The sequence below is a fragment of the Lytechinus pictus genome, chromosome 7 (genome assembly GCF_037042905.1).
Source record: "Lytechinus pictus isolate F3 Inbred chromosome 7, Lp3.0, whole genome shotgun sequence".
Classification (NCBI taxonomy): domain Eukaryota; kingdom Metazoa; phylum Echinodermata; class Echinoidea; order Temnopleuroida; family Toxopneustidae; genus Lytechinus; species Lytechinus pictus.
Genome location: NC_087251.1, coordinates 15,572,765 through 15,595,249, shown reverse-complemented (window position 1 = coordinate 15,595,249; position 22,485 = coordinate 15,572,765). Strand labels below are relative to the sequence as shown.

The following is a 22,485-nucleotide window of genomic DNA, read 5'->3' as shown; positions in this document are numbered from 1 at the left end:
GGTGTATGCAAGCGGGAGGTATATCAATCAACAATGACATTGTATGGTAAGGTCATGTGATATATTGTATTGGTTGGAACTGGGTTTGATGATAAAAGACAGAAAGCCATTTTGCATAGTTCAGTCTCACACTTGCTACTTGACGCGCAGCCGTTAGAGCGAGATTGTACTGGTTGGTTTGCAATGCTTCTGAAGATATTAATTAGTTCCCATGGTAACACTGTACTTTGTTGTTAGTGTGCTGATCAGGAGGAGCCTTTGAAATACCATCCAGGCTACCTAGAAAAGGTACGAGTTCTAAAGGGTAAGGATAAGGCATAAATCAATGTTAGCATTTGACTCTTGATGCAAGCTGTACATTTTAGAATTGTACATTTAGTCAAATGTGATCATATACAGTTAGAGAAAACCTGAATAATAACAATGGTAATATGCATCATTTATATAGCAATTTGCAAATGTTTTTATGCATTGCATACTATTACACTTGGTTTAGCACAGCTGCCAATATTGCACTTTTGATTTTTTCTTGTCTACTTTCAGTTTGGGTTGGGGCATCTTAGTGACATCTTAGATAATCATATAAGTATTTTATGAAGATCATATATGTTAGTCTACACATTAAGGCACTTGTACTTGTTAATCAGGTAATGTGATTGTTTAATATCTTTAGGGCTATTCCACGGTTACTCACGTTACATTTGGAGACACCTTGACTCATACTTGGAGCTGTAACTCCATTTTTATTGATAGGAACTAAACATCTCTTTATCACAACATAGTACGCAGTCTGACTATCCTTTGTATAAAAACAAAACTTGGGAAATTTCATTATGCTCCTGGCAAATCTTTGAAATGTGTCGGTTACTCATGTTACATGATTTGGACATGCATAAAATGAAAAGTGGACATAAGTGAAAAGTGTCCTCATGCAAGGCTTTTATGAAAGTTGATTATATCCATTTCAAAGAAGTATATTAGGGAGACAAATTTGTATATAATTAAAAAAATAAAGAACACATGGTTTTTACTAAGGGTGCAGATAAAGTGGTTACTCACGTTACGGTTCAGATGGGCTATATGTACAAAGACACATTGAGCTCATGTCCACCAACCTATGGAATTGCCCTTTAGGGGATATCATTACTATGTAAGGATAATGACATGAGTTTTGCAGAACATTACGTAAAAAATAAAACATACAATTAAAGTGAAATTCAGCCAATTGCAGTAAGAAGTGGTAGAATTCATATTTATTTGATTAGTGTAGAAATTGTTAATTTGATTTTCACAACATCAAATTCAAATTTGATTTTTGTTTAATTCATAACATTGTTCATGCTGGAACCAGTCACAAAACTCATTGTGAGAGCAATTGCAAAAACTTCTTATCCCTAGCAGTATCCATTTTCTTCAGAAGCTTTAACCATATGTAGTGAAAATAACAACGTAATCCCTTTGATCAACAAAAATGGATTTAGCACCTTTTGGAACGAACTCATGATCATGCCATATGAATGGTTTTCAGAAGAAGATTGCTTTATAGAGCCCCATCATGATGTATGGTTCTTCTGTTTGCACGCCATTGTTCATCAATCTGCTACCCGGATCCTCATACCCAACAGCAATCTTTGTGAAATAAATCAAAAGCAATAAGTGTTTTTCATCAGCGCTGCTTCACCATTTTCCTTGTGCCGTAAGCCAATATCATTTCTCATTACATTCTACCAGCTATCATTCATATCTCTGATTGAATGTTTTTGTGAGTGCTCCAATTGATATCTTTTTTCTGGGCAGGAATCTATCTTTGGTATATACAGTATGTACTAATACAGTATTTCTTTCAGGGCAGCTAATACATGTATCTTGTATGCTATCAGTTTTCATGTGTGATAATCATTTTATGTGTTGTAGGATTTTCATTCCATCTTATTCATATTCTTACTTTTATTTTTGCAGATCATTTTAATTTCTCTTCCTTTTTTCAATATAAGGAACTTGAATAATTCTACTGGTTATATGCTTCAACATATTCCTGTCTTGTTGAATTAAAAGTTTATTGATCTTTTTTTTGTGTAGATAAGGCTTTTCAAGGATTAAAGTATTGATCTTTGTTTCTGATGAAAGAGGACACTAGAAGGATTTAAAATGCCATCTTCTGAAGTCTACATGAGCATTGCAGAGAGAGTTGCATTTAAAAACAACTTTAAAAATCAAACACAAGTCCCAAGTGCATTATTTTCATTGGTTGGAAATCAAGTTGTGTTGCATTTGATCGCAGCTCATATGCCCATGGGACAGAAGGATCTTGGCTTCATGCGCACTAAGGGGCTTTCGCAATTGGTTGTGTTATCATTTGTAACCTTTAGTTTAAAATATATTTGAAACAAGCAATGGTTACAAAGAGTCACATATCCAATTATGAATGCCCTTTGAAACATGTCAAAATTCTTCTGGAACTTCATCTGACTTGAGAACTTATCCTTTCAATCACTATTGACTTTTTAAAACATGTATTTAATGCTGTTGCAGGCACTTTCTGCCGAGTTTGGGAAAAGGATTAGTCTATCGATGAGCTTGGATGGATCATGGAGCGCTGAACCAGACAGTAACCTCAAGAAGACTCCTATGCGATCATCCTTCAGTGACCTATCCTCTGATATCTCACCTATCATGATGTTCAATCCTGGGTAAGTAGTCCATAGGAGCATTTCAAGGTATTTTTACTAGATTTACTCAAGAGTGAGGTTAAGCCATTGACTTGTACAAATTATGTCATTTTATCATTAATACATGACTTATCTTGGAGATTGTGTGGAGCAGCCAGAAAAAAAATATGAACCATACCCTCGAACCGGTGACACAACATATTCTCCTGCGACATTTGCTCCGATCTTAATATCTCAGAGGGCATAGGGTTAGAGTTACATGTAGGATTGTAATAGTTTTTTATTCAGAATAATGTAAAGATAAGGATTAGGGTTTATTTAGTTTTGGAGGTTAGGTTTTATGTTTGGCTTAAGGTGCAGAATATCCATTGGAGCCATTGTCGCCGGATCAAATATCATGGAACCTGTGTATTCTAATAGGAAAACTCACATGGATTAAATTGCCCACTTGAGCATTTGATCAGTTAAACATTTTTTGTAGAATGCATCTCATGTATGAAAACTTCCTACAAGTTTTTGTCACTCCAGAAGCCAGCTTGTACAAAAAGCAACTCCTTCAAAAACATATTCTGTTACCATGGTAATTGTCCTCCTGGGAGACGTGTCCTGTAGATTTACTATCACGTGATCAATACAGATTGAAAAAATTGTAAAGACTCCTGCCCTTTGAAAGATAAATGAAACCTGAAATGAAATGAAAATAATCTCTATACGTTTAATTTCTTCTCAGATATTTTTATCAAAATATTGTACACCCCATCTTCCATCTGAGAAAACTTCTGACATTTCACATAGATTGTACACATGCACTTTGTGATTTAACCCAACACTGTATATGATACTATCTCTTAACATAAACCCCAGAAGTAATATTCGCTGAGGGTATTAAGACTTGCCTTATGATGTACTGTAACTTCAGTGAGGATTGTATAATTTACTACCGTACTGTTGCACTCTCATTACTGCTCTGCCATATAAAACTCATACTAGAAGTGTGTAATATATTGATGAAAGCTTCTTGTGTATTTATGGTTGAGGCTTATTTTTTTTTCCTCCTCAGATTGGAACTAGAGAGAAGACACAAGCTGGAGGCTGAAAAACTAGAAGATACAAGGTATTTATTACCCTTGACCACATTTATAGAAGTTGATTGTTATTGCTTACATTCAGCGTATCTTATATTACAGTCTTCAGCCTATTCATCTTTTCATGAACTAGTTTCAATGTTTGTATTATTTAAGAATAAGATTGTGTGAAGTTTAACACTCACTGAATACTGAAGATAGATATTGTGTATCTTATAAATCATCTTCTAGGATAATTTAGATGAAAAAAACCTCTTTATAAAAATTAGTCAAAACTTAATTTTGGTGTAAAATGCCTCTTACCCTGTATTTTGCCTATCACATAGAGGTGTTTATGGGCTGATGGGAGAAATGATTGGACAGTTTTGTGAATAGGACTGTCTGAAATGCAACCAATTAGAATATTTCTTGAAAATAAAAAACCTGTGATTGTGTTCTTTCATTATTTAGACATCAAGGACTATTTTGTCTGTTGGTGCCGAATATTTAGATGTCTTTAGATAATGTCACTCTACTTTGTCCAGAAAGATCGTTCACTGATTAGATTGAATCCCACTGCTCTAGTTGCTGGAAATAGGAAGAAAAAATAAAGAAAAGTTACCATCGTTTCTCAAAGGATGCAGATATAATGTTTCTTGCATTGAGAAGAGAAAGTTACTTTTGAATATTTTTTTTTCTAATTATTGCCCATAGCAAGACTATATACTTCAAAGAAAAAAATAATAGGAATGTTATAAGTGCTCATCTCCATTTTTCAATGTATACAATTTAATATTCAAATATATAGGAAACAGCTTGCTGAGTTGGAGGCCAGGAGAGCTGAGGCAGTAGCAGCCAGGGAGGAGCAGGAATTGATGATGAAAAGAAGCCTGCATGAACACCAGGAGCGCATCAGGGAGCAGAAGGAGCTCATTGAGAGGTTGAAGAAGGAGCACCAGGATGCCATGGCTCTAGCTCAGGAGGAGCTCGCTATGATGAAGGGGAAGATCAGTAACCAAAAAGAGATGGGTAAGGACATCCCTTATTTTTTTGCTTCTATTGATTCACATTTCAGATAATCCAAATACCAACAGTTTGCATTGCAGCAGTGGACAAGGATAGACAATATTACATGTATTAATATCTCAATCAATAAACTTTTGATAGTTTCAAATGTGTATTGATAATTTTGAATGAATACACAATCTCTAAATATATATTTTAGGTAAACATTGCACTACTTATCTTTGGACTACGGCATTGTATATGTTTATTTTTAATAAACAAAGAATTGAATTGCTTTGAATTAAATACAGCATATAATCACCTCTTGATTTCAGGTGAAGAGACAAACTATCACTTTCCTCAAAAATGATAGTTTACCCATCACCTTCACCACTGTTATTTGCTTAAAGTAGAATTAAACATGTGGAAGCAGAAAAATGAAATAATGAGATCAACAAATATTTGAGTAAATTTTGACAAACAATGAGAAATTATGGCCATTTGAATGTCAAGATCACTAAATGCTATGAAGATGTTCCCATTGGTAATGTGACCAAGATCTGTGATGTCATGGATGTACAACTCTCTCTTTAGACATTGAAAATATACCTACATATAACCTCTTTTTACCATTCTCATTATAAATCATCCATGATATTATATTGTGAACCTGTATTACATATCCACCCCAAAAAAAAAACACAAGATCAAGAACACCTGATCTTGCGATCGCCTAGCTGAAAGGGAAAATTTAAGTGAATTATGTTCATGTACTCTAGTAATGGGGAAGTAGTACTTGTGTGACATCACATTTCTTGATCGCATTGTCAATAGGAGGATCACATAGCATTAGTGATCTCAATAGGTCATAATTTTCGTATTATTCATTCAATCTTTCTCAAACTTTCATTGATCTTTTTCTTTGATTTTCTATTTTCTATGAATTCAACTGGTTTCAAGTGTTTCGTTCTCCCTTAATGATATGTTGCTGGTGGTGATTGATTGTACTTTAATTGTTACATGTCTGTAAAATCTTTCTTTCTTTTAATTTTACTCCAGGTAAACAAAAGCTTGAAGGAGAGTTGACCCAACTGAAAGATGCACAAACAACTTATCACTCAGATCTGTGTACCATTCCGAGTGTTGTTGCTGATGTCAGCTTTGACACCAAAGACCTCTCAGGGTTGGACGTTGCTCGGAAGCGTGTTACACTAATGGAACTCCTACAAAAGCAGTCACAACGTAAGGCACTGGCTGCTCTGGAACGGCGACAGGCAACCCTTGAGGTACAGAAAAGAACTGCTCAATTGATTCTGAAACATGAAGAGCAAAAACTCCAGGACTTTGAAACAGATCCACGTTTGCTCGAAGGAGAGTTCAGTTCAGAGTCACCTGAAAAAGAGCTTGGAGATCGTGACATGGAGAACACAGTAGATAGCTCTACAGAAAATGTGAGCACAGAATTACCAGCATCAGGACGAGTCAGTCCTGTAGGGAACAGTGATCCTGAAACAATGCACCATAACAACCTTCCTTCACCCAAAAGAGAAACAAAGCGCATCCAAAAGCAGGAAAAGAAAGATCAGATTGTGGATAAAAAGAAGGACCAAATGAAAAGTTCTAAGAAAAACTCCAGAAATATTGATGCTAGACCTGCCAAAAAGGTTGAATTAGGACCTCCAAAATCTAAACCCAGGGAAGAACAATTAAAAAGGGAAAGTGATGGTCAATCTGCTTCATCTTCAAGGTCACCTTCACCAAGTAAAAGTTCTAGATCAAGTTCTCCAAGCAAATCGTCAAGGTCTAGTTCACCCACCAAATCATTACGATCAGATTCACCAACTAAGTCTTCGAGGTCTGCATCTCCATCCAAATCTGTAAGGTCTGATTCCCCAACCAAGTCATCAAGATCATCTTCTCCTGCCAGCACATCTTCAAGAAGGTCTAGGCAATCTTCAGGAGATGTGTTTTCTCGCTTGTTTCCCCAGCAAGAAACAAAATTTGATTATCTCAGGAAAAAGAGTCCTCCAAGGTATAGTGAATATGATCCTCATAGAGAAAGAGATAGAGACTCTCCATATCTGATAAGGAGAGAACTGTCTCCATCAGAGCATGATCCCATTAAGTTAAAGGACAGGAAACATGAATTTGTTCAGGATCATAAACTTATGAGAACGAACAGTGTGCCTTCAAGCAATCTTCCAGACAGAACAAAGAACCATTCAAGGAGTAGGAGTGCTAGTCCAAGCATAAATAAACCTATTAAACCTGTAGCAAGGCCAAAGAAATCTCCATTATCACAATCATCACAAAAGACTGATGAGATTGGTAGGAAAACCAAAGTGAAACCAAAAGATACAGTAAAATCTCAACCTGAGAGAACTCAAAGTGATCGTGGTAATGAAAAAAAAAACAATAAGTGCCAAGCAAATATGAAGAGAGCCCACCAAACAACTCCACAAGAACAAACTCTGTCCAGTCCAACAAAGAGAAAATCAAGTAAACCAGAAAACACTTTAAAATTAAAGACTCCTAAAGGTTCATCTGTCTCCCCTTCACGGTCAAGACCGAGCAGTAGTCAAGCAATAGACAGAAGTCCATCTCCCAAGAAGAAATCAGAACAAACTCCATCTCATCGAAAGACAGTGAAGAGGCCCCTTTCAAGGAGTCGCAATGACAATGAAAATTCTGTTTCTCCCAGTCCTCGGAGGAAATTTGCAAGAACTCCTGTTGTCAAACCAAAGAACTGGCCATCTCTAGAGAACTTGCCAAAGAGTACACCAAAATCTGAAGCATTCTATGTTCCTCTCACTAGTGAACAATTGAGGCTTGAACTTCAGAAGCACACCAGTGAGCAGGATAGCGGACTGTATCCAGAAAATTTGGGGGCTTTAGGATGTGAACAGCCCTGTAGTCCAAGTCTTAAGAGGTCTATTGGAAAGCATCCACAGGAAACGCAAACTGACCCAAATAAGGATACTATTGGTGTGGACACATGCGATTTGGAGATGGATGGAATAAATGTTTCAATCAATGTAGAAGATAGTTACAGCTCTTCAGAAAGTTTTGTTGATTCCCTGGAGGAAGATCTTCAATGTGATCAACAAATAGAACTTGAACATGATGATGGACCAAGAATTGTTGATATGACATCTGCAGATGAAGATGAATTCTGGGCCATACCTGTCTCATCCGAGGATATTCTTACAGCTTCTAGTGATGAAGGAGAAGATGATGAAGATGACATTGCATTGAACCTTGATATCCCTGACAGGAAACACAGTTCAGATACTCTTGAGAGTGTGAACAGCAATGATGAACTAGAAACCGATGATCCTTGCCATACTACAATGATAGAGGTAGAAAATTCAGAGGCAATTGCAAATGAAGAACAAGGAAGTGCAGATTCTGATGATAACTCTTGCAACAGCCTACACTTGAATGGAAAGCGACCATTGCCAGATGATGATGTTCCTAACAGTGAAAAGGTTATGAATGGTCCTATTGTATGTGACCATGAAGAAACTAATGGGAATATCTCATGTAATTTGGAACATTCTGATAATGAACCAACACTTCCTGCTATGCAAAGAGAGGATGAAATTATTGAAGAATCTGATCACCTTGATGAAATAGGGCTTGATGAGAATCAGACTTCACCATCAGAAACACATTTGCATAATGGAGACAATGTGTTAACAGAACCTCCAACCCCCAATATAGAATTACAACAGAAAATTGTTGAACCAAAAGATCAGGAACTAGGAGCTTGTGAAAGAGACAAAGGTGCTGAAGTTAAAGACACAGACACAGAAACACAAGAAGAGACATCACAGGTGAACTTCAATGAAGAGAATGCAGTTTTACCCCTAAAGCCAAATACTACTGAATTGCACTCAATGCCAGACTTGCCTGATGAATGCTTATCCTCAAGAAAGTCCAGTCCTGCTTCATTAATAAAGGAAGAAATGAATAAGCCATCAAATGAAGTTGAGCCACCTGTTGTTCCTGACAGAAATGTGCAGGAAGAGACAAAGAAAAAATCCCAAGATCACCATGGAAATATCAGTTATCAAGAACCTTTAGGGGAAATGCACGGTGAAGAAGAGGTACCACCTTTAGAATTCACTGATGATAATAGAGTTCGTGACCCAGTGGATCCTTATGAAATCTCTGATGATGATGTAGTCCGATCAACATCCACAAAACCACCCTGTCATGATGCCACATTTGACCAACAAATCAACAAATGTTTGGGTCCAGGAACAAATGAACAGAATAGCTCACATGAAGACCTTTCAAATATCAGTGATCAAGAATATCTAGGGCAAATGCTTACAGGTAAAGCTTTATTAGATCTTGATAAATCATCTGATTATGAAGTAGCATCATCAAAACCGCTTTGTTCTGGTTCCAGCTACAGCAAAGACATCATCATACCATCTAATGATGATGAGTCATCTGTGAGTCCTGCAAGAAATGGGAAGAGTACCTCACAGGAAAACTCATCTAATGACCCTTTAAATATAGGGGATCAAGAATCTCTAGGGGAGTCGCTTACCAATGAATCTTTAGTCAATCCTGGAATAACATCTGATGATGAAGAACTTAGACTAACATCTTCAAAACCACCTTGTCCTGATGCTGCATTGGATAGAGAATTCAACAAACCAAGTTATAGTGATGAGTTATGTGTGAGTCCAGCAAGAATTGAGCAGAATGACTCACAGGAAAACTCTAAAAATGATCCTTATATCGGTGATCAAGAATTTCCAGAGAAGCTGCTTAATGATGAACCATCAGTCAATCCTGATATAACATCTGAAGATGAAGAAGTGAGATCATCATCTTTAAAACCACTTTGTCCTGATTCTACATTTGACAAAGAATTCTACAAACCAATTTGTGATCGGTTATGTGCGAGTCCAGAAAGAATTGAGCAAAATATGTCACTAGCGAACTCTAAAAATTACCCTAGTATCAGTGCAGAGAAACTACTTACTGATGAACCATCAGTCAATCCTGATATAACATCTGATGAGGAAGAAGTTATATCACCATCTTCAAAACATTGTCCTGATGCCACATTTGACAAAAAATTCTACAAAGGAATATATGATGAGGAGCTGTGTGTGAATCCAGCAAGAGATTATCAAGATATCTCAAAGGAAAACCTAAAAAATGATCCTTCAAATATCTGTGATCAGGAATATCCAGGGGACTTGCTTACCGATGAATTTGTAGTCAATCCTGATAAAGCACCTGATGATCAGGTACTTGGACCAACATCATCAAAACAACTTTCCTCTGGTTCCATCTTTAGCAATGACATCAGCCAACCAACTCATGATGATAAGTCATGTGTGAACCCAGCAAGAAATGGGCAGAAGCCTTCTCATGAAAACTTCCTAAATGATCCTTCAAATATCAGCGATCAAGAATCTCCAAGAGAATTATTTAGTGGTGAGTCTTTAGTCAGTCCTGATGTAACATCCAATGATGAAGAACTTGGACCAACATCTTCAAAACCACTTTGTCCTGATTCCTTATTGGACAAAGAATTCAACAAACCAATTTATGATGAGAAGTCGTGTCCAATTCCAACAAGAATTGAGCAGAATACCTCACAGGAAAACTCCAAAAATAATCTTTCAAATATCAGTGATCAAGAAAATCCTGGGGAATTACTAAGTGCTAAACCTTCAATGGATCTCGGTGAAAAATCTGATGATAAAGAACTTAGACCAGCTTCATCAAAGCCACCCTGTTCACATGTCTCATCTGAAAAGGAAATCAGCAAACCATCATCTTATGATGAGTGTTATGTGGTTCCTGAAAAGTACAAGCAGAAAAATACTGAATGCCCTTCATTGAAAATGAATGATAAAGAATCTCCAAAGGACTCACATTGTGATGAAAATATAGACCCTGACTCAGTGGACCTTGATGAAATATCCGACAATGAAGTGGTTGGACCATTAGATGCTGAAACAGAAGCTTGGGAGGAGAGTAGGGATGCTAACTTTGATGAAATTACTTTCAAACTTGCAGGTCTATCCCCTGATATTGCTGTGAATGATATAGAGCAGCACATCAGCCAAGGTTCACCAGAAACAGACCTTCCATTCGATGACTTGTCTTCTGACTCTTCCCACTCTGATGACAATTATGACAGACCAACCTGGGAAACAGAAGATGCTGAAGGAGGAAATGATTTTGAGGGCCTGAAAGGATTGAAAACTGGGGAGGAAAACCCTAAAATCTGTGATTCACAAAGTCTGAAGCCATGCAATAATGAAAATCAGTCAAGCACAGACATGCTCATTGAAGCTCCGATGTCATCTCATCCAGTACTTAGCGATGGTAACCATGGAAATGAAGCATGTGGACCAATAGAGATATTGGAAACTTCTAACGATTTTGATAATGGTAATCCTGACCAGCATAAAGAAACCGATGGTGATTTTCAAATGGATACTTATGAAGCATATGATCCTGTACACCAAGAATCATTTGAAGAATCTTCATTAGCAAAGGAATTACTTAGTGAGCCTACTGATCGTTTGGATCCTTTGCCTCCTGCTGCCTCTCACAAAGAAGAAGCAGAGGGACAAACAGTCAAAATTGAAATGGGCAGGAATGATTCTCCTGTTGAGGTTCCTGAAATAAATGAGCAGAGAGAGGTGGAAGAGGATCAAGAACTTGAGGTCAGTGACAATGAGGATTTTCCTCAAGAGTCATACTCTGATGAGATTCAATCAGGAGCAGACAGTCTAGGTGGTGATATTACTTCTCCTTTCTCTTCAAATCCTGATGATGTTTGCATTGAGGAAAAGGATAGATCTTGTGGATCAGATGTCAATGTGTTGCAGACAGAAGGGGACAGTGATATCCCAGGAAGAAATGACCTTCAACACAAAGAAGATGATAATTTTGTTGATATCAATGACATTTGTAATCAAACTGTGTTTCAAGAAGAGCAGCAAATTAATGAACCTGCCTTGAAGCAAGACTTACCTGAATGTGTAACTTCTAGACCAAGTAGTCTGAATGATATGAATGTTGCCTGTAATAAGCAAAATGATGAAGAATCTTCTACTGTCTTTGGCTCTGGTGACATTAGGAAACCTGACATTGTGTTGGTCAGAAAGACTGATGAAGAATTACCCAAAGTTGGAGGAAATATAGAACAACATTCAGAACTCTCAAATCTTGAAGTTTTTCCTGAATCTAATCAGGCACTACCAATTGCAGAAGAATTGACATCAAGAGATCTGGAACCTTCATCTGTATTTGATAATAAGGACATGGAACTCTTCAGTGAAACTCAAAATCCCACCCTTCTAGATTTTCCTGAAGACCACAGTAAGGTTGAGATTGAAAAAGAAGTGACTGGAAATGTTCATGATGGCTTTCGTAATCAACCCCGAAATGAAGAGTTATACATGGATGGAAATCAGAAAGATTGTGCAGTACTAGAACCAAAGGAGGCAGCAGATAATGCAGTGACAATACTAACATCATCATGCCCATGTGAACCTGATGAGGTTATTCAAGATAATACTAAGCAAGAGCCAAAAGACTCGGGTGAATCAGAAACTAGTAATTATGAAAATGATGGCATGGATACTCCAAAAGGTGATTTGGATGATCATCCACAACCAAACATAGCAGTAAACTCTCCATCTTCTGCTAGTTACACTGTTGATGCCTCTCCAGCTAATGACAGAGATGATCAGGCACAACATGGAGATCATATGATAACCAAAATTCTTGGGCCAGATGAGCCAAAATCATCAAAGAATCCAGCCATGTTCAATGGCAACACTTCCTTAGAAAGTAATAATCAAGATCAAATAAAGGATAATAAGCAACCACCCATACCTATGATAGCGATACAAAGTGAAGAAGATGAAGTTCCTACCGTTTCTTGCGTTGTTATGGCTAACCAGCTGGATCAGCTACAGCGCCCAGTGATTGTGGACTTGTCCAAATTTGAGCTGGATTCAAGTGATAGTGAGAGCGATGAAGTTTCATCTGATAAGGTGACCGATGATCAATCAGAGTACAGTGAAGAAGAAAAAGAGATTTCACAAGAATTACCTCTTGATTATGAGTGCCTGTCACCTGAAAAAGTTATGTTTCCTAATGGGGAAAGTGGCACTGATTCCCCAGATAACAAATACCAGCAGAAGCCATTAGACAAAAGAAAAGTCACACAAAATATGGGTCCACAGCAAGCACAACCACATTCTGATATTGGCCCTGGTGATGATAAGCTGGAAAAACATGGTAAAGAAGACAACCCAAAGATGAAAAGTCTTCCTGATAGATTGTGTGATGAAACCTACAAGCTTCTACATGGTAATGATGACTTTCAAGTTATGCCCCCGACTGTCGGAACAACTGTGAAGGATATTGATAAAAAGGCAATGGGACAAAATATACCTCAAAACATTGATCATCTTATTAACCAATCAAAGACTGACTGTGAAGATCACAAAATTGTATATGGGCCATCAGACACCAAGGACCTGACCAATATTGACAAATCTCATTCAGATTCCCACCTTCATCAATTGCCAGTGCTGAATGGCAACAGTGAAAGAAATCAGATCTCAAACAATCACAATTTCAGGATCACCCGTGCATCCCCTGTTCCCTTTTCCGATGAAGAAATGGAGAGCATGGAAAGTCCATCCTCTTGCTCATCCACTAGTGCAGCAGAATATCATTTCGACGAGGAGCAAAGCCTCTCAGACTTTCTGGAGGATGTGGATAAGGTTAAGGATGAAGAAGAAGAAGAAGCCATGAATGACAACATGTCTGCTCTACAAAATTCAGAAATAAATGGGGAAGCAACAGATACCAGTGATGACAATGGTACTAGTAATTCATCAGTTCAATTGAAAACTGATCCTCACATTCCCGAAGGAATGAGAAAGAGAACTGTTCCGTCTATTCAAGCATCTCTACCACCAAATGTGTACAAATCTCTTTTCAATGCTGATTCTCCACATAAACAGGACACCCTTATCAAGTCATCTCAGGACAGCACTCTGCCAGATGACTCAGTTCTTTACCAGAGTGCAATAGACACCTCTTTATATCAGACTGCAGTCGAGTCTCCTTCAGCATTCAACAAGAATGAAATTATTCCATTGAAGAAGACTTGGGGTAAAGATCAGATAATCTCATGCAGCACTCCGACAGGAACACCTGAAGGAACACCTGTATCAAAGACTCTGGACTGTGAAAATCTGGACCAAAGGAAATATGGCTCACCGCAGATAGACGAACTTGGAGGCTCTCCACTTGAACAAGAATTGGGTGCTTCTCCAGGTTCCTTAATGGCAAGAAAAATACATGTGTCTCCTGACATAACAGATCTGCAGGAACTTGCCAGATCTGTAGATGTTTTTAAAGGGAATGAGAACATAAGACCAGCAGATATTTCAGTTTGTCATGGAGACATCAACAATGATACAAAGTCAGGTGTCGCTGAAACCAATTTAGATAAGAAAGACAATTGGAAAGATGGAGGGAATGGAGAACAGACAAGAAGTCCATATTATTCACCACGTGATCTGCCAGAACAAAGTTACATTTTACACACTCTAGATACTATCCAGGAGGAAGACAGTGTGAGAGAAGTTTCAGAATCGGAAGACACTTGCAGCACTTTACATTCTGTCTCACCTCCAAATAGTAGAGTGGCATCTCCAAATATTGAGCATATGTCAGTTACATCACCAGAGAATGTTCACTATGATGTTCCTCCAGAAGTATTATCTATGTCTGTTCATAATGAAGAAACATTGGATCCATTGGACAAAAATATCAGCCCCACACATCCATCTGAATTATTACAAAATGCAGATCAAGAAACAAAATCTGAAGTATACAAATCATCTGAAAATATGGATAAATTAGATGACTCTGAGGATATTCCTACATTTTGTAACATGGCTTCTCAGCAGGATGATATGGTATCAGAAATTAATGAATCTGAAATTGAAAGTCCCATCAACAAGTTAGCTGAAAATGATGAGGGTATTCCTGCAATTCCATCCACTGCTGATAACACAGATTTGTCTCACATACCAGGAAACTCAATGAATAGTAAAGAGCCAACTAATGGTGATACTGAAAGTATTGATGAGCTGGCTGAGTCACATACTAGAGATGAAGCTTCGCCAGTCGAGTCACCAAAAATAAATAATGGTAGAAAAAAGAAGGATGTCTTTTCAAGACTGTATCCAAAGAATGTTCCAAAATTTGACTTCAAAAGGAAAAGTGAAGCATCAGTCATCCCTAAGGAGAAATCTCATGGAAATGTTTCACCAAAAATACAGAGGAAAGATCTTAAGGCAAAGAAATTAGAAATGTCTGAGACTACGACTGAAGATCATCTCGGGGAGAACATCCTTGGTATAGGAAACTCCAATAATGATGAGACTGTAGGTCTAGTATCATGTCTTGTATTAAAGTCTCAGCCAGAAGATTTTGACAATATCTCTGAGGAAGACCAACAAAAGGATGACATTGCAGGCATGGCCATGGCTTTGTATGCTCCAGCCAATACAGATAAAGACCATATTCCAGAGGACATTCTTGAGGAGAAACCTGAAATGCCTGTTGATGATAGTTCAAAAGATACTTTGGATGATGAAGTAGCAGATGATGGAGCCACAAATCATGAAGATATTCACAAAGGTGATGGGAATATTAGCAGTGACATCCTAACAACGTATCCTGAGAAGTTTGTAGATGCAAATGAATCACAGGCTGTCGAAAACCTAAAGCCTTTCCTTGGAAAAGACTATGCTGTTGCAAGTGCAAAATTAACAATGTTCATGAAGATGTTTGGCCTCTCTGTTGAAAGCACAGATAGTTCAGAGGGCTCTGACTCTCTTAGAATGCATAAAGACAAGGGGCTAGTTGATAGGATTGTCGGTGATGGTGTTGGATATGACCCTGATTCATTTGAATGTAATGATTCATTGACAAATCAATTATCTGGAAGTCCAGGAAGTGTTGATCACAAAGGAGTTGATACTGTACCTGGAGGCAATGAGTGTGAAGATCAGTCTTGGACAGCATCAGATGTAGCAGTTGATGGTGACTCTTCAATTCGAGAAATAAGAAGCAGATCAACCACTGTCTCTGATATGGAACTGGTGAGTGTAGGAGATGACATTATGACAGACAGTAATTCAGCTGTATCCCTACATAATATAGAAGAGGACCAGCTGCTTGAAACTTCATCAAAATATCCAACTGACTTTCAGGGTTTACAGCTTGAACCCGGTGTCACTAAATCAATGCAACGTGCATATCCAAGGGAGGACATTACTCTTATATTGAGGAAGATGGATATTGATGCTTTCAGCAGCTTGAAACACAATTCTGCCATCAATATACCGGCTTTCTCATCTTCTACTGATGTGGATAAGAACATCGCAGAACATCTGGATGTTAATGAGATTTCTGAAGATGATATCAGTGATGAGACCAAGACCAGTAAAAGCGGGAGTGATCTAGATCACAATCATAATATAGATTCTCCCCCAGAGATGAAAGATCTTGATCTTGATGAAACTCCAGTTGACATTGGTAAATCTATGTTACCTTTGTCATCTTCAGTGGTTAATGACAAGGTTCCAGTTCAGATTCAAGAATCAGTATTGACCCCTTTCAAGGTTGCAGAGATGAAACACCCTAGTTTGTCTCAAGTTGGAAAATTGAATATCAGTGATAGGCCATCTAGGTCACCAGAAAATAACAACTCAAATTCAGCTGAAGAAGCAGGTCAAGAGGAACTTTTATCATCAGAAGTTGAAAGACCTCTCAACATTTCCAACCCAATATCTGATGTAACAGAGGTTATATATGCTTCAAAGGTTCAGCTTGAAGAGAGCATGGTTTCCTCATCACAGAGATTTAAAAAATTGTTTGCCAAAAGCAATGAGATTCCAGATGGCAGGGACAATTTGCCTATTGTTGACACAGAAGTGGAAAAGGAAGTGCCACTAAATAGTACAGGAGTTGTGGAAAGTCCTGTCCACAATAGAATTGACAATGGTGACTGCAGACTTTTGAAGCTGCCAGTATTAGAGCAGATCACAGTTGACAGAGTGCATTTACCAGAAGTGAGTTTATCATCCCTCTTCAAGGACAGTGAAAATGAAACTGATTCTAAAACCACTTTTAACAGCCAACTAGAGCCTAGAGCTGAACAACCAGGTGATCCATTTTCAGTCCATAGTCAATGTGAATTGGAGCAGCTTGAAGTTTTCCAAGACGTACCCAAATATCAAGTTTATGAGACTTATACTAAGAGTACACATCATCTTCCTGAAATTCCACTGTCAGCAATGTTGATGAAACTAGGAGAAACTATGAAACCCCTTTCTCAGCCTGAATATTATGATGAGACTAAGTTTGATGATGCACATAAGCCAGAAGAAAATCATAGAATGAATACAGAATCACTTGCTATGGAGGAAGGACAGCAGCAAAAAACACAAGATGAAAATCATGATCAGCCAGACCATAAGCAACCAACTTCTTTTGTCAGCACTAAATATAATGTAAAGGCTCTTCACGATCAGAGCAGATTAAAGGAGCCAACATTTCTGGCACATGATACAAGATCTACCCAAAATTTGTCCAGAGTCCATGTAACAGAGGCTTGCACCGAGCATCCCATAAGTCATCATGAGGAGCCCTTGTTACCGATGCTTTCCAAGTTAATGGAATCTTCTGATTCTGATGAACATCCTTCACAGCAAAGTTCAGTAGTTGATACCAAAGGGATGGTGATTATAGAGCCAAAGCAAAAGGACAAATGCATAGATTCTGGACATTCGTTACCCAAGAATTCTCAGCGGAATATCTATTTGGAACATCAAAATCCTGAAGAATCTATTGTTTCTTTTGTTGATGATAAGAACAACAGAGTTGGTACTGGTACATATGGAAATGAACAGAAGATAGCTCTGCCAGGGAATAACAACTTTAAGAAAGATCAAGGAATGAATACAGATGATCCAAGTATTTTGGTCAAAGATAATTATTCCCATCATAAAACAACCAAGGAGGTCTCCCATGCTTCCTGCAGCACAGATGACATTCTTACACAGCCTGATAGTGATATCAGGACACCGGAATCTGCTGAAGAGCATCAAAGTTACCCTGAAATAACTATCAATGAAGAACCCATAGTACTAAAAATTGCCCATCCAACCAACAAAGAACCTGTCAAGTGGCACTTGTTGTCGACTGACTCCACTGAGCGTTCAACCCACCCACAGTCATCTATGGAGGACATTGGAATTATTACTACAGCTGTTGACAAGTCAATCCAATGCAAGCCTTCAGACATGACTGAAGGACAGTCAGGTGACTTAGTATCAATTGTGCTTCATGAAAGAAAGGATAGGTCTACATCACCAGAGGCTCTTAATGAGAGCATGCATTCTTTTAAACCGATCACACCATCACCAAGACTCATCATTGCAGCTGGACCACTGGATTCTACAGGTACCCAGATTGAGGAGCTTAGCAGAGATTCTGAAAAGGGCACCAAAGACAGTGGTTGTCAGGGAAAGGAGCATATACACCCATCCTTGAAGATTAATCAGTCACCAGAAGAAACCATCCAAGAAGCCATGATTGAAAAGGAACAACAAAGTAATCTCCCTTCATCTCTTAATGTTCCTCCTATTCATTCTATTGATGGAGCAAGTCCAGCATATTCTCCTTTGCACAGCTCTAGAAGCACAGATGATGAGCTTGCTCAGATATTTGCTGCAGCTAAACAAAGATCATCCATGAAGCACAGGTTTACTAACACATCTCCAGAAATTCCAGCATCACAAAGATCATTAGTGGATGTATCCACTATCACTGATGGTACTACTGTCTCTGCACAACAAACATCACCAATTGACCTTCTAACAGAGCAGAGATTAGTATTAGATGCATCCACCACCACTGACAGTAGTCTAAAATTAATATCAAAAAGCCCTGAAGTAGATGTAGACAGAGCATGCAAACAAACATCACCATGTAATGAACAACCTACCACTGCCAGTGTGCAAACCTCTCATTATAGAGAGATTGATGACATTAAAAATTGTGAAAAGTCATTTAAAACCTCAGCCACAGAAACAGTAGCCTCCACACAACCTGATATGCAAAGATCTACAGTTGATTCCAGTGCTGCACATTCTGTTGTTTCTGGAGATGGCATGGAAATTAATCAGCAAACACATGAAGAATTTTCATCATTGGAAAACAGAAGTGTTGGGACAAGTCCAATAGCTCAACTAGATCTCCCCAAATCAGAGCATTTTTCTCCTCTGAACGTCAAGACAAGCACACCAAATATTATTAGTATAGATGAGCAGGAGACCCAAGCCAATTTATCATCTTTTTCAAACAACCAGGAATGCCAGACTGACTTGTTGCCAAGTGGTCCATCGAGTCCATCATCTATTGAAGATGATACTTGTGGCCCCTGGAGGAAAGCTAGTGAGGTCTTGGATGAACTTTCAGAGAACATGGATACTGAGGAGCTGGAACTCTTTGCTGTGCTCATGCACAAGAGGCGATTTTCTGAACAAACTGTAGACAGGGTCAAAGGACTTGCTGAAAAACTTCGGAAGAGGAATCAGTTAGATGAACAAACACTTCTCAACCCAGATGAAGGATCAAAAGAACCATCTGAGAATCCTCCGATTTCAACTGATACTGCAGATGAACTTTCTTTACCACAGGTTAACAGTCCTGATGTATTGGGTAGTGGATTTGGCACTCCAAAGATACAACAACTTGAAGACACTGAGAAACATCTAGACCAACCTAAAGCTGTCTTGACATTATCACCATTGCCACTATCTGAAACCGGAACAAGAGAATTTGACTTTGAACGCAATGAAGGAACACTTCCTGCACATGATATTAATACAAGTAAAGATGATTTGCAGACACATTCTCCAGTAGATGATGAATTCTTCACTCTCCCTGGTCAGAATGGTAGTATGTCACCACCAATGGTTCCAGCATCTGAACAGATCCCTTCTCCAAGAATTGGATTGCCATTCGATAGGAAGCCAACTCCTCCTACCAAGACTTTGTCAGAAAAACCGGTACCAATCACGGATAGACAAGCAACATCTTCTCAAGTGCCTTTGAGTCATGTTATGGGTACCGGCTCTTGCAATGATTGGCACTCCTTACCACTGCAATCTGGGTGGGGTGAGCCATTGAATAGAAACAATAACAGCAGCACTGACTACAGTGAAGATGACATACGTATTGGGGAAACAGCAACAGACATATTTAAGAGTGACCCACCACAGTCTGCTGGAATTGAGTTAAAGCAATCACCAAGAGCCACGCTTTCAAAGTTCTCTGATGTCAGCTTTGATTCTGAATTAGACTTCCCTGTTGGTACAAATGACCTGAAAGATGGGTGTAGGCTAGACAAGAAAGATGAGGTGAACAATCTTAGTATTTATGCAAGCATGCAAAGCTTGGATTCAGACCTCTTTGGAGATGGTACCGAACCAGAGTTATTAGCTCTACAGGGAGATACTGATGACAGTAATGCAAATACCAGCTCTGTGCCAGTTGACATCAGTCATGGTTTTGTAGGAGACAATCAAGTAGAGGAAAAGGATGATCAAAGAGAGATGGAAGAAGAGCTGACCGATGCAGAGTCTTTAAGGATACATATGCCACCAATATCACCATCAAAGTTGGAATGGCTTTTGGCAGAATCTGAAATTGAACCAGATGTTAAGTATTTACCTCTGAGCAAGCACCCTGAGAAAGACAAGATCCCTCTTCCAGGATTCAAACTTCATAGCTCAGAGGATCCGTACTTGATTGAAAAACAACCAAATGAAGCACTAATGCAAAAACCAGAAGGAAAAATCCATCCTCAGGATACAGAAGTGGAAGCGTATCCAGTAAAATTCAAATTGGACAAGGAACAGAAAGGGAGTGGTCTGTCAAGCTCTGTAACAGGCCCATCGGCAAGATCTAGACCTGTTGCAGGATATAATAATCAGATATCAACAAGCAGCAGACAGGATCCAGGGGTGGCCCTTCCTCCCACAGGTATCAGGCATGCAAACCTCGAGAGGACAGGATCAAGTCTTGGAGAAAGCAGTGGTATTTACAGTCTTGTAAGTGAGATACCCCACCTTCACCAAGTGAAGACTCCCTTAGGTTCTTTGGACTCACTGATTAATGCTTCATCCACTGATGAAGAAAGAGACATGCAGCAGTTACAATCAGAGTATGAGAAACTCCTTCAAGGAAGAAAGTCAAGCAGCCTCAATCCTGTTGATCATCCCTGTTCAAGGAATCTTCAACAAGTACAGAGTCGCGAAGATTCAGATGATGACAACAAGAGTGCACAACCTCGTAGTAATGGATTTCTGAATGGGTACAGTAGTGGAGATTCTGCTAGTAGTTCAGAAGTTGATGGCTTTGTATATGGACTCTATGGCCAAAGCATGGACAGAAAAGACATTTCCATTGAACTACTTGAAGCACAGGTGATGCATGGTATAGGAGAGACTGATGCATTACTTAAGTTCCTTGATGATGACCTTCCCTTGGAATACTGGACAAATCGCAAAAACAAAACGAAACCGCAACACGGAGAAGCAGAACAACGAAGGCCATCTTTAGATAAAAAAGTAATAACTCACATTCCAAATAACACTAGTAATAAATCCCCTGGGTATCAAGTAAGAAAAAGTCCCAGTCCTTCTCTGAGGAAATCCCCTTCAGGTGTGCAGTCCTTGAGAAGTTCCCCCTCCGCAGTGACCCCTCCTCCTCTTCAAAGGGTTGTGAAACCGATCCTTGATACTTCTCCAAGTGAAAAGTCTCCATCTCCTAGGGGTCATTTCAGACCGAGTGAACACTTGAAATTTTTAAAGCGTGTCAGAGAAAATGTAGTCAAAGCAACAGCAAACCCATTGAGCCCTACGCCATCCTCACCATGTCCAGGTCCCCAGCTGTACTCTCTGTACCCATCTGAAACTCCATCAGAAAACCACAGGAACTCCTCAACATTCAGTCCGGAGAAGAATGACATGGAGCTTTTCCTGAAAGAGCTTCGAGAGGCGAGGAAGATGTCCCAGTCAGAGATCGCTAAGGCAGAGAAGGAGCTCCAACCAGCCAGAAGAAGGTACTCAAATGGTGAAGACACTGTGTTTGCTGATGGTATGCCAGGCAGCAATGATGATTCCAGAAACTATCCTCCATCATCTGGAGAAAAAGATGAAGAGTGCCCTGTGAAACAGAGAACTCAACGATCAGATGAGGCAAGTTGTTCTTTTGATTAATTCTTGTAATAAGGAATTGTTAATATATATTGCACTCTTTCCCCAAAAAGTCTTAACTCAACTGGGCATTACAAAGTTTAAAAAAAAGTTTGATATTTTATAATATTCTAATGAAGTACCATAATGGAATATTACATTGAGTTATATGTCTGTATTTACAAATCAAGATTATTTCTCAAAATGTTTTTTGAAGAATTGCTTTTAATGAGATATTTGAATGTGATGTAGTTACACTGAATAGTGGGATTGAGGTTCCAGAGTTGGACATGGTGCTTAAAAATATCTGTTTTGTGTTTATAGATATGTATTTATTTTTAAGCCAAGTCTTAATTACGAATTAGATTAATGAATCATTGACAATATCCCGATGACTATTGA

General features: G+C 38.6%; 1 protein-coding gene across 3 annotated transcripts in view; it reads left to right on the top strand.

The window, feature by feature from the left end:
* Positions 1 to 22,485, top strand: part of LOC129264891 (uncharacterized) — a 93,744-nt gene that overhangs the window by 59,883 nt on the left and 11,376 nt on the right. For all 3 annotated transcript variants that reach the window (XM_064102038.1, XM_064102041.1, XM_064102040.1), the window contains 4 exons: positions 2,533 to 2,690; positions 3,730 to 3,783; positions 4,542 to 4,762; positions 5,798 to 22,086. In XM_064102038.1, the coding sequence (XP_063958108.1) occupies positions 2,533 to 2,690; positions 3,730 to 3,783; positions 4,542 to 4,762; positions 5,798 to 22,086 (16,722 nt within the window). The remainder of the gene's footprint in view (positions 1 to 2,532; positions 2,691 to 3,729; positions 3,784 to 4,541; positions 4,763 to 5,797; positions 22,087 to 22,485) is intronic.